Raw genomic sequence first — 14,892 nt, 5'->3', positions numbered from 1 at the left:
TTATACCACTAATTTGTATTATCACAAGCAGCTTATAAGCCAAATGTATACTGTCAGTTTTCATTTAAGTTAGTCAGGGGCGCAGTGCTAAATTGTGCACAATTACAAACCACCTGCACATTAATAGAGCAGGTGTGTTTCCTATTCCTATACAGATGCTCAGAATGAGCTGGAGGGGTTAGCAGCACATGTGTGCAGTCTATTGCTCCCAACATATTGGAGAAACCAGAAATGTCATAGAAATTTGTTTTCAGGGTTTGCAAGTACACCCTGCTTTCAGGGGAAAATAGGCCTAAAAAAATACATTGACCACAACTGGCAACGCGCAAGAAAAAGCAGACTGGGAAATGCCAGAAACAGCTGCCACAGCCCCCTGAAAGGACCCAGAGGCAAGATAATGCAAGGTGGACAATAGTTTAACCACTGCAGGGATAGCATGGCTTCTCTGGGTGACAGGCTCCAGGTCATCTTTTAAATCAGATAGCAGCGCAAGAATTATGTGGCTACCCACACTGTACCTGTGCTTAATTTGGTCTTCATTTAAATCAAAGAGGGAAATCGTTCTTGCTGAAGACAATGTCTCCTTCTTGCTGCAATCACAGCAGCTATGGTTGGGGATAGTGTTTTTCATACTGCCTTTTAAATATTCTTAACAAATTGATGTAATTGTAAGTGTCGCAAGTGCCAGCAGCTTTATAATATTTTAGAACCCTCATTTTAGAGAATGTGTGCAGGAACGCCTATAATTGCATATTCATCTGGCTGTACTGCAAAGAAAAACTGCTGCCGTAAAACATTCCCTAAAAAGTCGCTAACTATATTGCACTCGTTCGGTACATTTCACCCTAGACTTCCTACTCATTTTGCAACTGGTTTGCAACTATTGTGACAGCCACAACGATTTAGTACATCTACCCCGGAGTCTTTTATAAAAGATTCATAACTAAGGAGGACTTGCCACTGGCCCTCCAAGCAATAAAAACTGGTCTCAGTAGAAGAGAGGTATACATTTAGGACAAGAGACATAACCAGGTTTGTTTCCAAAAATAAGCTTCAGCCCTTTGAAATCTGAATTCAAGTATCTATTATTTGTAAGCTACAAACATATGTTTGACCTTAAAATGGGTTTAAAAGCTAAAACTCTTAATAAAAGTAAATGTATAAAAATCCATTTAAAATCTTGAATTATCTAAAGAAATTAAAATATTAAACTTTTTTGTTTGTAGTTGTACAGTGAACAAGTGTTAGCAAGGAACAATAGTGGTACCGTAGGTTTGTACCCTAATTGTCTGATTCTCTCTCTCTCTCTCTCTCTCTCTCTCTCTCTCTCTCTCCCCCTCCCTCCTACCTATTTTCTTTTCTTACAGCCATAAAAGGATTCTCACCACAACACAAGATCACAAGTTTCGCGGAAGCTAAAGGTTTGGACCGGATCAATGAGAGAATGCCCCCTCGTAAGGACACACTCCCTACCGATGCTAGCCTCAACTCAGTCAACAAGGCCATTTCCACAGAGACAAATGGTACTGACAGCAAAGGCAGCAGCAGCAGCAACATCCAGTGACAGGTTCCTGTTTTTAAGGCTGCAAGGCATGCTGGGATGGCTGCCAAATCAGCAGTTGAGACGTTCTTGTCTCTACTCCATAGCAGCTTGCTATGGAGGTGAGGTGCGGGATTCAGTTTACGGTATTGAGATATAGAGAAAGATAGTAAAAAAAATAAAAATAAAAAAATCAATAATAATAATAGTCATAATTTGGTGGGTGACGAGTCCCCTTTTTGGATATGCCTTTAATGCTTGTAGAAACACGAAAAGTTCGTGCTAGTTTCACTCTTGTAAGAATCTAGGGGAATAAACATGATTATGTACTGCGTCGGGAGAGCTTCATAGGTATGTTTTTTGAAAGGCCTTTATTACTGGACTTGGAAATTGTCTCTAACTTCTAATTGTTGTACGTTTACAAACACAGCACTAAAATAGACAGAACGAAAACAACATTTTTAACATATAAGGGTGTACAAACTAAACAAGTACTATTTATTGTTTTTTTTTGTTTGTTTGTTTTTTTTTTTTTTTGTTACTCTAAAACGCTATAAAATAAATTAGGCAGTCTTAAAAGAATGTTGCAAATTTGTTAAAATGCCAAAAAAAGGAAAGTTTAATTTTTTGTACAGATTATGCTTACCTCAGGTTTATTTAGTGTGCTGTGGATGCCCTACTTTCTGTCTAATGGCTAACTACCTTGGCAATGAATATCTTTTCATTTATGTTTATAACTGGAATAATTACTTCTCCTTATCATTTGCAGATATCATTTTTTATTTAATTTGGGGTTTTTTGGGGGGGGGGGGGGGGGGGGGGGGTGTAGAAGTATTTGGTTGTGGCTTGCTGGAATTCTATATTTGAGGGTTTTATTGTTTTGTTTTGGGTTTTTGTTTTAAGTGTAGTGAACAAAACATCATATAAAGTGCAGTGAAAAGCATCTGTATTCCATAAACAAACAAAAAAAAAAAGAAATTATAATAACAGTAATCTGCCTATGCATGTTTTATAAGAATAAACTTGGCTGCCTAAGCCTACATGGGACTGTAATGCGCTTAGTGGGTATATACTGGAAATGTATATTGGCATACTTTATATTCACTCAATGAAACTGCTTAATGCCTTCAACTTTTTTGTAATTTAAAGCATTGAAATATTTAAGAGGGGAGAGGATTCATAATATTTTAACATAAGCTTGTAAGTGCACATGTAGTCAATTAGCATGTTTAGCCAACCTTGTGAAATAAAAAACAAATACGTTTGTGGTTACATGTGGAACTCTAAATGCATGATAGCTGTTAGTGTCATATAATGGTTTCGTCATTTCTGTTCTGTTCTGTAATGTGCCACAAAGAAGTGTTTTTTTTTTTTTTTTTTTTTTTTTTTTTTTTTTTTAACTCTTTTGCTTTGTATATCAGTTACGTGTTTATTACTGCTCCATACTTTAAAACAAAACAAAAAAGTCCATCAACCTTTTTTAACAACTGTATAAGTGCCCAAGTAATTCACTACAACATGAAGCCTTGCTTTTGTAATTTGACTTCTGAAATGTTGGCAGTTGAAGCATGCACTTGCAACAATTAAAAGTATTTTATATTACTGTTCAATAAAAAGTGCATGAACTTGAATGGTGTCTCTTTATTTAAAAAAGGTAACATTAAATGTTGTTAAATCTCAAAAGAAAAGGCTTATTTTTTATTTTTATTATATACAGTGCTTGCAAAAGTATTCAGAGCCCTGACCAATTCTCTCATATTACTGAATTTGAAATGGTACATTGAAATTTCGTTCTGTTCGATATTTTATTTTAAAACACTGAAACTCAGAATCAATTATTGTAAGGCGACATTGGTTTTATGTTGGGAAATATTTTTAAGAAAAATAAAAAACTGAAATATCTTGCTTGCATAAATATTCAACCCCCACACATTAATATTTGGTAGAGCCACCTTTCGCTGCAATAACAGCTTTAAGTCTTTTGGGGTAAGTATGTACCAGCTTTGCACACAGTGTCGGAGTGATTTTGGCCCATTCTTCTTGGCAGGTGTGCTCCAGGTTGTTCAGGTTGGTTGGACGACGCTTGTGGACTGCAATTTGCAAATAGTGCCACAGATTCTCAATGGGATTGAGATCAGGACTTTGACTGGGCCACTGTAGGACATTCACCTTTTTGTTCTTGAGCCACTCCAGTGTTGCTTTGGCCTTGTGCTTGGGATCATTGTCCCCCTGAAAGGTGAATTTCCTCCCAAGCTTCAGTTTTTTAGCGGACTGAAGCAGATTCTCTTGCAGTATTTTCCTGTATTTTGCTCCATCCATTCTTCCTTCAATTGTAACAAGATGCCCAGTACCTGCTGATGAGAAGCATCCCACAGCATGATGCTGCCACCACCATACTTCACTGTAGGGATGGTGTGTCTTGAGGCATGGGCACTGTTAGGTTTGGCCAAAAAGTTATATTTTGGTCTCAACTGACCACAAAACCTTTTCCCACATTGCAGCTGGGTCACTCTCATGCTTTCTGCCAAACTCCAGACATGCTTTCAGATGGTACTTTTTGAGTAACGGTTTCTTTTTTGCCACCCTCCCATACAGGCCAGTGTTATACAGAGCTCTTGATATGGTTGACTGGTGCACCATTACTCCACTCCCAGCCACTGAACTCTGTAGCTCCTTCAAAGTGATTGTTGGCCTCTCTGTGGCTTCTCTCACAAGTCTCCTTGTTTGAGAGCTGAGTTTTGAGGGACGGCCGTTTCTTGGCAGTGCCTGGGTGGTGTGATGCAGCTTCCACTTCTTTATTATTGGTCCAACTGTGCTCACTGGGATATCCAAACACTTGGATATTATTTTGTACCCTTTCCCTAATCTATGCATTTGTATTACTTTATCTCTAACTTCTGTAGAATGCTCTTTGGTCTTCATTTTCCTTCAGATTCACAGCCTTACCAATGATCCTTCAACAGTGGGGTTTTTATCCAGAAAATGTGACAGCAACTTTAATGGTTCACAGGTGGAGGCCAATGGTAAGGTAATTGTGTCCTCGTTAGGGCAATTTCTTTCATCGGTGCAAACTGGGAGCTTCCACAGCACAGGGGTTGAATACTTATGCAAGCAAGATATTTCAGTTTTTTTATTTTTCTTAAAATATTTCCCAACATAAAACCAATGCCACCTTGCAGTAATTGATTCTGAGTTTCAGTGTTTAAAAATAAAATATCAAACAGAACGAAATTTCAATGTACCATTTGTAATTTGGTAATATGAGAGAATTGGTCAGGGGTCTGAATACTTTTGCAAGGCACTGTATGTGTGTGTGTGTGTGTGTGTGTGTGTGTGTGTGTGTGTGTGTGTATGTATATATATATATATATATAATAATAATTATTATATGTGTATACACACATATAGTCTTTTATAGAGAAATTTTCAGCTTTGTTGTCTTATAGCCTGGAGTTAAAATTTTTTTTTTTTTTTTTTTTTCATTTATCTACACATCCTACCCCACAACTTGCAAGTGAAAAAAATATTGTAGAAATTTGTAAAAAATTAATTAAAATAAAAACTGAAATAACTTGGTTGGATAAGTGCCTCACCCTTGTAATAGCAATCCTAAATTAGCTCAGGTGTAACCAATCGCCTTCGAAATCACACACCAAGTTAAGTGGCCTCCACCTGTGTTAAATTGTAGTGATTCACATGATTTCAGGATAAATTCAGCAGGTCCTGTAGGTTCCCTCTGCTGGATAGTGCATTTTGAAAGCAAAGACAACCATTGAGCACCAAGGTGCTTTCAAAAGAACTCTGGGACAAAGTTGTTGAAATGCACAGATTAGGGGTTGGGTATAAAAAATATCAAAGGCCTTGAATATCTCTTGTACCACGGTCAAGACGATTATTAAGTGGAAGGTTTATGGCACCACCAAGACCCTGCCTAGATCAGGCCGTCCCTCCAAACTGGATGACCGAGCAAGAAGGAGACTGATCAGAGAGTCTTCCAAGAGGCCAATGGCAACTTTGCAAGAGCTACAGGCTTTTATGGCCAAGACTGGTCAAAATGTACATGTGACAACAATATCCCAACCACTCCGCAAGTCTGGCTTGTATGGTAGGGTGGCAAGAAGGAAGACATTACTCAAGAAAGCCCACCTTGAATCCTATGTGAAGTATTAAATAAACACTCCGGAGATACTGTAGCCATGTGGCAAAAAGTTTTGTGGTCTGACAAAACTAAAATGGAACTTTTTTGGCCAAAATGCAAAGCGTTATGTTTGGTGCTAACCAAACACAGCGTATCACCCAAAGAACACCATCCCTACTGTGAAGCATGGTGGTGGCAACATCATGTTATGGGGATGTTTCCTATCGGCAGGGACTGGGGCACTTGTCAGGATAGAAGGGAAAATGAATGGAGCAAAGTACAAAGAAGTCCTTGAGGAAAACCTGCTGACCTCTGCAAGAAAGCTGAAACTGGGACGGAAGTTCACCTTCCAGCATGACAACGACCCAAAGCACACAGCCAAAGCTACACTGGAGTGGTTAAGGAACAAAAAGGTAAATACCCTTGAGTGGCCCAGTCAGAGCCCCGACCTAAATCCAGTCAAAAATTTGTGGCATGACTTTAAGATTGCTGTCCATCAACGCTCCCCAAGGAACTTGACAGAGGTTAAACAGTTTTGTAAAGACTGGTCAAATACTGCCAAATCTAGTTGTGCAAAGTTGGTAGAGACCTATCCCAATAGACTCACAGCAGTAATTGTTGCCAAAGGTGATTCCACCAAGTATTAACTCAGGGGGGTGGAGACTTATCCAATTATGATCTTTCAGTTTTGTATTTTCAATATATATATTTTTTCTCAATAAAGGAAGTGGAGTATGGTGTGTAGATAAGTGGAAAACAGTTCTCATTTAAAACTCTGCCATGAAACTCTGAGGCACTGACACAACAAAATGTGAAAAAAGTTCAAGGGGGCATAGACTTTCTATAGGCACTGTATGTGTGTGTGTGTGTATATATATATATATATATATATATATATATATATATATATATATATATATATATATATATATATATATATATATATATATATATATATATACACACATACATACATACTGTGTACCTGGCAGCCGTATCTGCTTGTCACACGTGCATAGATGAGTTATCGCCTGGAAACCATTTCCTGGCCTCCCAATTTCTTAAGGGTGCGAGGAGGCTGCATCCTCCCAGGATATCTAGTCTCCCCTCGTGGCACCTTGATGTGGTGCTGGAAGCCCTTACAAAAGCCCCATTTGAGCCACTCCACAATGTGGATCTGAAGCTCATGTCCTTAAAGACTAGGTTTTTGGTGGCAATTGCTTCAGCAAAACGGGTGAGTGAGCTGCATGCACTTTCAGTGCACCCTTCTTGCACTTGATTCGCTGGAGACGGGTCTAGAGTCTCCATGCGACCAAACTCGGCATTTTTGCCGAAAGTAATATCCCTGTTCCACGTGAACCAATCTGTGGAGTTGATGGCATTCCATCCTCCTCCCTTCTCTGGAGGACCAACGGTTGCACATGCTCTGCCCGGTGCGTGCATTGAGGTGCTATATTGACCGTACAAGGGGTGTCAGACACACTGAACACTTGTTTGTGTGTTGTGTTTCTAGGCATTGTCTAAACAGCACCTGTCCCATTGGATAGTGGACACCATTGCTCTGGCTTATGAATCTGCAGGCCTTTCCCCTCCGGGGCAATTGAAGGCGCATTCTGCCAGGAGTATGGCGATGTCCTGTGCCCTCTTTCGAGGTGTCCCAGTGTTTGAAATATGTGCTGCGGCTAGCTGGGCTACGCCACACACTTTCATGAGGTTCTACAAGACTGAATGTGCTGGATTCCTCTGCTCCACTCTTTGGAGCTTCGGTCTTGGACTCTATTACACCAGTGGAAGAGACCACTTAGCGTTAGTCTGGATTAGACTGCTGTACTCTTTGAGTACGCTCTCCAGTGTTACACATGTGGTAAGAGTATCCTGGTACGATATCGTACTGTTAAAGATCCTCTGTTCATAGAATGGTGTTAGGACATATGTCTTTCGAACCACACTGAGACACTGTTCGGTGTATATTTTTTACATGTAGACCGATCCTGTCCTACTGTTGTTTGGTCTCCCTCGCGACTGCTTTGGTACACAGTACCCATTAGCTGATGGCGATTTTCGAATTGAAAGAGAACGTAAGGTTACCGATGCAACCCCTGTTCTCTGAAAGAGAAAATAGCCATCAAGCAGCGAGGTCGCTTCAGTACCCCTTGCGGCCTGAAGCAAAAGAGGCTGAGCTTCCTACGCTCTGCATAGTCATTCAGCACCTGAGGGGCGGGGCGCTGACGTCAGAGCTACGGAGGCCTAAAGGCAGCTTTTATATTAAGCTCAGCATAATCCTATCAGCTGACTGCGATACCCATTAGTTGATGGCTATTTTCTCTTTCAGAGAACCGGGGTTGCATCCGCAACCTTACGATTCGAGTACCTGCAAAATGTGTGTTCCTCCTTCCTTCATTTCCCACCATTTGCTACAATAGTAGTTGAGTAATTATTATTAATATTATTATTATTTATTATTATTATTATTATTATTACAGTTTTAATGGAGAAAGGATAAAAACAGCCATCGCTATTTAAAGTCCTAGAAGATTACAAAGATCTGGATGTCACTTTTTGTTGTATATATTTTTTGTGTACTGCACACACACAATATAAATATTGCTACAATTTACCTGTGATAACACGCCACAAGTCTTCAAGTTTGGCATCTTTTTTGGATTAGTATTTCAGAATAATATCCTTTAAGTTGGGTGAGTGTTCTGCTGTTGCTGTCGTTCACAACAACATACACGTGTGAATTGGGATTTTCCACCTTGACAAGATTAAAAACAAAAGAAAGAAATCAACTCAACAGTCCCGTTGATATGCGGGTGGCACTATAGTCTTTTGATCCAGATTGGAATGAGATAAGAACAGGCAACTGAATGTGCTATACTTATATATACATTTTCCTATATATCCATTTAGTAGTTACTTATAGAATCAAGGAGATTAACGCTACCATCACCTATTACACTTTATTTTTGTATTTTATGAAAACATCAGTGAGAAATTGTTATTAGGTCAAGTGGATGTTGTTTTTTTTTTTTTTTTTTTTTTTTTTGTTTTTTTACTGGGTCACGAGAAAAATGTTTGAAAAACACTACTGTACGATGTCTGTCTGATTTAAGTAAGCCACAATCAAACTCCTCAGTGCGCTCACTTTGCATTGGGAGCATTTGAAATGACCTGGTAATTTACACATTCAAAAAAACTAATTCAAGAAACATGGTGAGAGAGGGGAGATTGTTCTTGGTCAGATTGCAAAGTGATGCAAGCAGGAAATATTTGAATAGGTTTTCGGAATTGAGGGTGAACATGATATCATGGTTTATTTTAAATAATTTTACTACGCTGGAAAGCAATCTCTGGCTATGAATCTCAGCTCATAAAAGTCATTGTATAAAATGAAGAGATTTGACCGTATTTTAAAGCACAGTGACACATTTTCCGAGAGGAATACAACTATTTAGAAACAACATGGAAAACAACTGTAGCTTGTGCTTGCTTTATATTTTTCACTTTTTTTATTTTTCTCAAATGATCTACGAGATAGAATTCTGCCTACATATTACAGCCAAAAATGAAACATTTACTATGTAGTAAACTGAACTTGCCTATTGACAGATTATCATTTATCACCAAAATTATATGTTTTCTCTTTTGAACATTTTTTTTAGGTTGCTTGAGACCATGAGAAGAAACACTCTTTGGCATTATGTAGAAATCGAAACAGACTTTTTGAAGCATGATAGCTTACTTACCAGGGTTATGATGAGAGGTGTATCGAAAACATAAATGTTGACGTCCACCTCCTCTATTAAAATATATTACAGTACTTATGTATAGCAAACAGTTGAGAATATTGATTACTCAATTAAAATGCATTGTCTTTTCCTATAATTTAGGAGTGACACTGCTTAGTGGAACATGTTTTTAAAATTAAGGTGCGTGAGACTTTGCAAGGTCTGCAGTTGACAAATCCTATACTGTACATGTGTAGATCCCAAGCCCTGTTTAGGGTGAAATTAACATGAAGATGTATTCTAATTTTGCCCTTTAGGAGGCAGCAGAGCATACTTAATGATCTGTGCCAAGATTTTTTTCTTTCTAATAGAAACAGCAGGTTGCTAATGTCAAGGAAGGCGGTGAGGATGGGAAGGGTTCTGTTCTGTAAGGAAAAACCTTTAAAGATGTTGTTTTATTTGTTTATTTATTGCATTTATATAGCGCCTTTTACACAAAAGTATCGCAAAGCACTGTACAGTACATAGCAGAAAAAAAGAACAAACCACAATACATTTGTATGGCATGTCACACATAACAGTATACACACAATACAAAAGCAGCAATTTTAAAGTTGCATTAAAACCCACTAAGATAAGAAAGCCATTTTATAAAAGTGCCTTTTTAGTCTCGGCTTGAAAGCTGTAAAGGTCCCAGCTTCCCTGACAAACAAAGGCAGAGCATTCCATAATTTAGGAGCTCTACAAGAAAAAGCCCTACCTCCTGTGTTGCTTTTGTTGACCCTAGGAATAACCAGCAGCCCCACATCCTGTGATCTCAGAGTGCGGTTTGGAAGATACAGGGTCAGTAACTCCTGCAAATAGTGCTAATCCATTCAGGGCCTTGTAAGTTAACAGAAAAATTCTATACTGCACGGGGAGCCAATGTAAAGAGGCCAAAACAGGGGTAATATGTCCATTTTTCCTGGTTTTAGTCAGAATTCTAGCGGCAGTATTCTGAACAAGCTGCAAGCGATATACCACATATTTTGAGACACCAGAAAAAAAATGCATTACAATCATCAATTCTAGATGAAACAAAGGCATGCATTAGTCTCTCAGTATCAGATACATAAATAATTGCTCTAAGTTTGGCTATATTTCTGAAATGGTAAAAAGATACTTCAGTAACATCCCTAATATAAGTCTCAAATGATAGCTCAGGATCAAAGATAATCCCCAAACTCTTAGTTTGTAGTTTAAGTTTTGATGAGAGACTGCAAGGGTCGAGCTCATGTAATCCCACATTTCCTTTTAGTTGGTTCTGTGATCCCCTAGCATAACCTCTGTTTTATCTGAATTCAACATTAGAAAATTCTGTGACATCCAATGCTTGATGTTAGCACCTTCACAAAATTATTTCAGAACTATATAGGTCCACATTAACTCTACTGTATTTTTTTCTGGTTTGGCTCTCATTGTTTTCTTGTGAAACTTACAGATAATATTGAGAATCATTTCCAAAGGGAAGTTTGAAATTATTTATATGCATTGTAATTTTATAATAAACAAATACACGACAGTCATTCATTTACATGGCCATACGAAAGGTTTGTGATGCTATCAAAAAGTGTTTTACTGAAGTGTACAATTCTCCAGTGAGTTTGTTACAGATTTGCCATGGAAATTATTATTTCAGCTAAAAGAAATTACCAGTGCATAACCCAAGACATCCTTTGCTCCAGCATACTCAGGCCAAATGTGAAGTATGCTGGTGACTTTATTAAACATTCCAAATGTTCATTAGTGCAGAAGAAATAATAAATAGCATGTATACATGGATCAACAAATACATGGCAGGGTTTGACGAAGTAGATCACATCAATGGAGATTCACAGAAGAGCAAAAGCTTCTTTATCATTGTTTGTTGCGAGACTCCCGCTATCTATAAGGAGGAGAGAGGCAACAAATAAGATGGCAAGCACAATACTGAGTGACCACCGTACTGCGAGCCTTGCTCGAAGACTCACTGAGACAGTCACTTTATGATTCTTTCAGGATCTTGACATAGGAGAAGCCGACCATGGCAGCACATGCTGCTAAGTGAGATGAGAGCAGGTGAGGGGGACGCTACGCACATACTCTCCTCCAAAGAGCTGCGTGTACATATGCAGCTGCTGGGCTAAAACCTGATTCAAGTATGTGACAGGGAGAGAGAAAAACCAACACAGTACTGCAGGACAGAAAGACTCTGCTGTGCCGTTTATTGTAAACACAAAAATAAAAATAAAAAATTTAACAAAAACAAAATCACAAACACAAAGTACCAAACACACAGGTCAGGCTGGGCAGATCTCTTTCACTATCCTGTGTTTGTTTTTTTCTTTTTTTCTTTTCATTTTCTCCTCTTGCTCTCCCATACTCTCCTCTGTAACCCCCCCCCCCCTCCCCCAGTGCAGAGAGCTGCAGGCTTTTATGCAGGTGACCAAGGTTGCACAAGGTATTTAATTATACACTGGCAGTGGATGAGCTGCCTAATCGTGTCTCTGCCAGAAACAAAACAATAACACCACACTGCTATGCCATCATATAGTTAATAAATAAATCATAATACAAAACACAGAATAATAGACTGCACAGGGGCGGAGGGGTACCCCATTCTAAAATAAATAAATACATGTACAGGGCTCTTTGCCCTGTTACAATGCTCAATAGAACTGAACACATAGAACATGGGGTAAAAAAGGGCAAACAACCGAGACACATCTAAGAATAATGCAACCCTCTTGTTTCATTTCATACTCAGTCTGGTTACAGATGACATAGTACCTGACCAAGGCCATCAAAGTCACAATAAAAACAGACAGGCAGCTGTAGATAACATAGAAGTAGTACTGCATCAAAAAGAGTTTTTTGTTCATTGAGCTAAAATTGCCCATAACAAATTTGATGAGGAAATAAGGACAGGTTGTAATGATGCCATAGAGATCTACTGCACAGTGGTTGCAGATGAGCATGTTCTTGGGAGTTCTTAAATAGCTTTTGGAGTACATGATGAAAGTGATGAGCAGGTTAGCAGAAACCCCAGTAGAAAAACTAAAAAAAGAACAATAAATCCCCTTTCATCAGCACTGTAGACGAATCCGAGCAAGACAACAGCAGATGGTTCATTGTGCTTGCTGTCCATTTTTAAAGCAAATTCTTATTCATTTAAGCTGTTTGATGAAGAAGGTACTTGAAAAGGGTTTGACAAGTTTAGCTGCTGATTTCCAGTGCTTGATGCTGCTATAAATAGAAGTAGGGATGCAAGGTCTTTAATACTTCTTGCATTTCCCTAGCTTGTGAAATTCCCTAGCGATGTATACGCTGTTATGAAAATAGCATAGTGATATAGACAATGCTCATTAGCATAACCTAATGAGCATGAGTTTGAAATAAACACCATGCTTATGTTTGCAAACATTATTGTGTCCCACATTAATCTGGATAAGTGTGAATAGGTACTGTGCTTGCAAATAAATATTTCCCTGGGGGAAGTTGTATTGCAAGCAGAAAAGATTAATCCTTAGTCTTATTCTGGAAGTCCTATTAGTAAACTAATAAGCAAATTGGCTATTTATTTTCATTGTAATATACTTTTGCAAAGTGCTTGGTTGCATACATTTGGACCTGAGGCATAATGGTACCAGCTATAGAGCTATGAATAGTCTAGTTATTTCAACAAAGAGTGAGTGTGAAGTTCTGGGTGACAATTCTCTCTGCCATGTTTGTCTTCTTTGTGATGTGCTGTTGTGTTTTCATGTTTACTTTCTAGTTTATGTTGGTTGAATATATGGAATTAAGTGGGTTTGGTTAGTTTGAACACTTTTTGCTATAATTCAAATACATAAAAAAAAAAAAAAAAAACACACACACTTTAAGGTTCTAGTCCTTTCACAGTGGAAGAGTTTCTCGGAAGCACTGATTGATCAAGAATCTTTTTTTTTTCCCCAGCGTAAATCACTGGGTCCACCTGAGCCTAACCGATACATAGCCTTACATTGTAGCTATAAAAGTGAAATGCAGTTGGCCTAGTTTGCCATGATGACGTTCAATCAACACATGTGGTTCAAATCAATCTGCTTAAGTACAAGGTTTTTCCATTTATACTGTATTTAACAGCTTCATAAATCATCAAGAGAAATGTCTTGTCCAAGCTGAATTCACTGTACAATGCTCACCAGGCTAATCCTTTTTGGCAAGCAATTCGCTGATATTGGTCAGCCTTCATGCTTTATGTTTCAACAACAATCAGTTGATGCTTCATGAACTGCTTGTGTACCGCTTTCGAAGTTCTTGTTTTTATATTACATTTGTTGGGACCATTTATATTTCTAATTACATTTCAGGTGATACTGTAGTTCATAACGAAGTTTCAAATTCTGTCTTAAAAAAAAAAAAAAAATTCTTTACTAATTGATGAAGGCCATCTGGTAGTTGATCTTGATGGCTCTGGGCATATAACTCATGCGAGTAGAGCACAGTGGTTAAAGTGGGGCTGTATTTGCTAGTATGCATACCGCTGAGAAAGTCAGTCTACCCTTTGACACACACATACCATAGTGTGGGTTTACCCTACACCTTTCCACTAGTTGCCATACACTAGATGTCATAGATTCCCCAAACCCTGGGTTTTTATTCCAGTGCATAAGGCAGCTATTCAGTCTACCCTTTCCAGCATGCACACCGAGGTGTGGATTCTCCCCATGCTTTTTTAGGTCTGTGGACTATATGTCATGGGTCCTCAAAACCTGGGTTTTCGGACCAGGGTTCTAACGGCAGCCTCCCGGCACATTTATAGCACATCTGCCAGTGCTGCAAGACCTGCACTTGCAACAGCTTGGGTATAGCTTCCCAATCGGAAATGGAATAACATTTCACACATTTCAAAACCCTGGTTCCCTGAAATCAAAATGCGCTGATCCCTTCTGCTCACTGCACTTTATTTTCTTTGGGGCGGGAACTTCGTGCCTGATGTAGAGAAGGCTCTTTTGATATATGACTTGCAACCTAAATTCTTCTGTCTCCTCTTACTTCCTGAAACAGCATCACTGAAGTCACTAGTCACTGAAGACTACCTCCTCACTCTAAAATAATATTTTCATTATTATAGTCTGAGCAGGGGAAATAATTTCTGTTTATGATAGACCCTTGATAAGGAACACATCATTTACAGGCAGTTTACAGATCTTAAAAAACAGGTACTAGACCTGTATTTGAACGGCAAGGCTATCCCAGTGGAACGTTGCTAGTTTGTATTGCAGTTCTACCATTATATCGGTACTGTACAGTGCAGTAAACTTGTTTTAGGTCAGGTCTAGCCAAAAAGAATATACATTTAGGGTTAGATTTGTTTGATGTAGTCATAAAGAAAACAAGGATACAATTTGCATTTTATTATACAGTGTGCGCTCTGAGTGTAGCTTCTTGTGCATTATTGTAGTGTGTGAAGCCACTCTCAACCA

The 14,892-nt window shown here is 38.6% G+C and overlaps 1 protein-coding gene across 3 annotated transcripts in view; it reads left to right on the top strand.

Annotated features, from left to right (window-relative positions):
• The window catches only part of LOC121296291 (serine/threonine-protein phosphatase 2B catalytic subunit alpha isoform), a 149,194-nt gene extending 146,843 nt beyond the window's left edge, over window positions 1-2,351 (top strand). For all 3 annotated transcript variants that reach the window (XM_041221694.1, XM_041221684.1, XM_041221676.1), the window contains one exon: window positions 1,368-2,351. In XM_041221694.1, the coding sequence (XP_041077628.1) occupies window positions 1,368-1,564 (197 nt within the window). In that variant the 3' untranslated portion in view covers window positions 1,565-2,351. The remainder of the gene's footprint in view (window positions 1-1,367) is intronic.
• The last annotated feature ends 12,541 nt before the right edge of the window (window positions 2,352-14,892 follow it).

Source organism: Polyodon spathula, chromosome 2, assembly GCF_017654505.1.
Source record: "Polyodon spathula isolate WHYD16114869_AA chromosome 2, ASM1765450v1, whole genome shotgun sequence".
Lineage (NCBI taxonomy): Eukaryota > Metazoa > Chordata > Actinopteri > Acipenseriformes > Polyodontidae > Polyodon > Polyodon spathula.
This window is presented reverse-complemented; position numbering and strand designations above follow the sequence as displayed.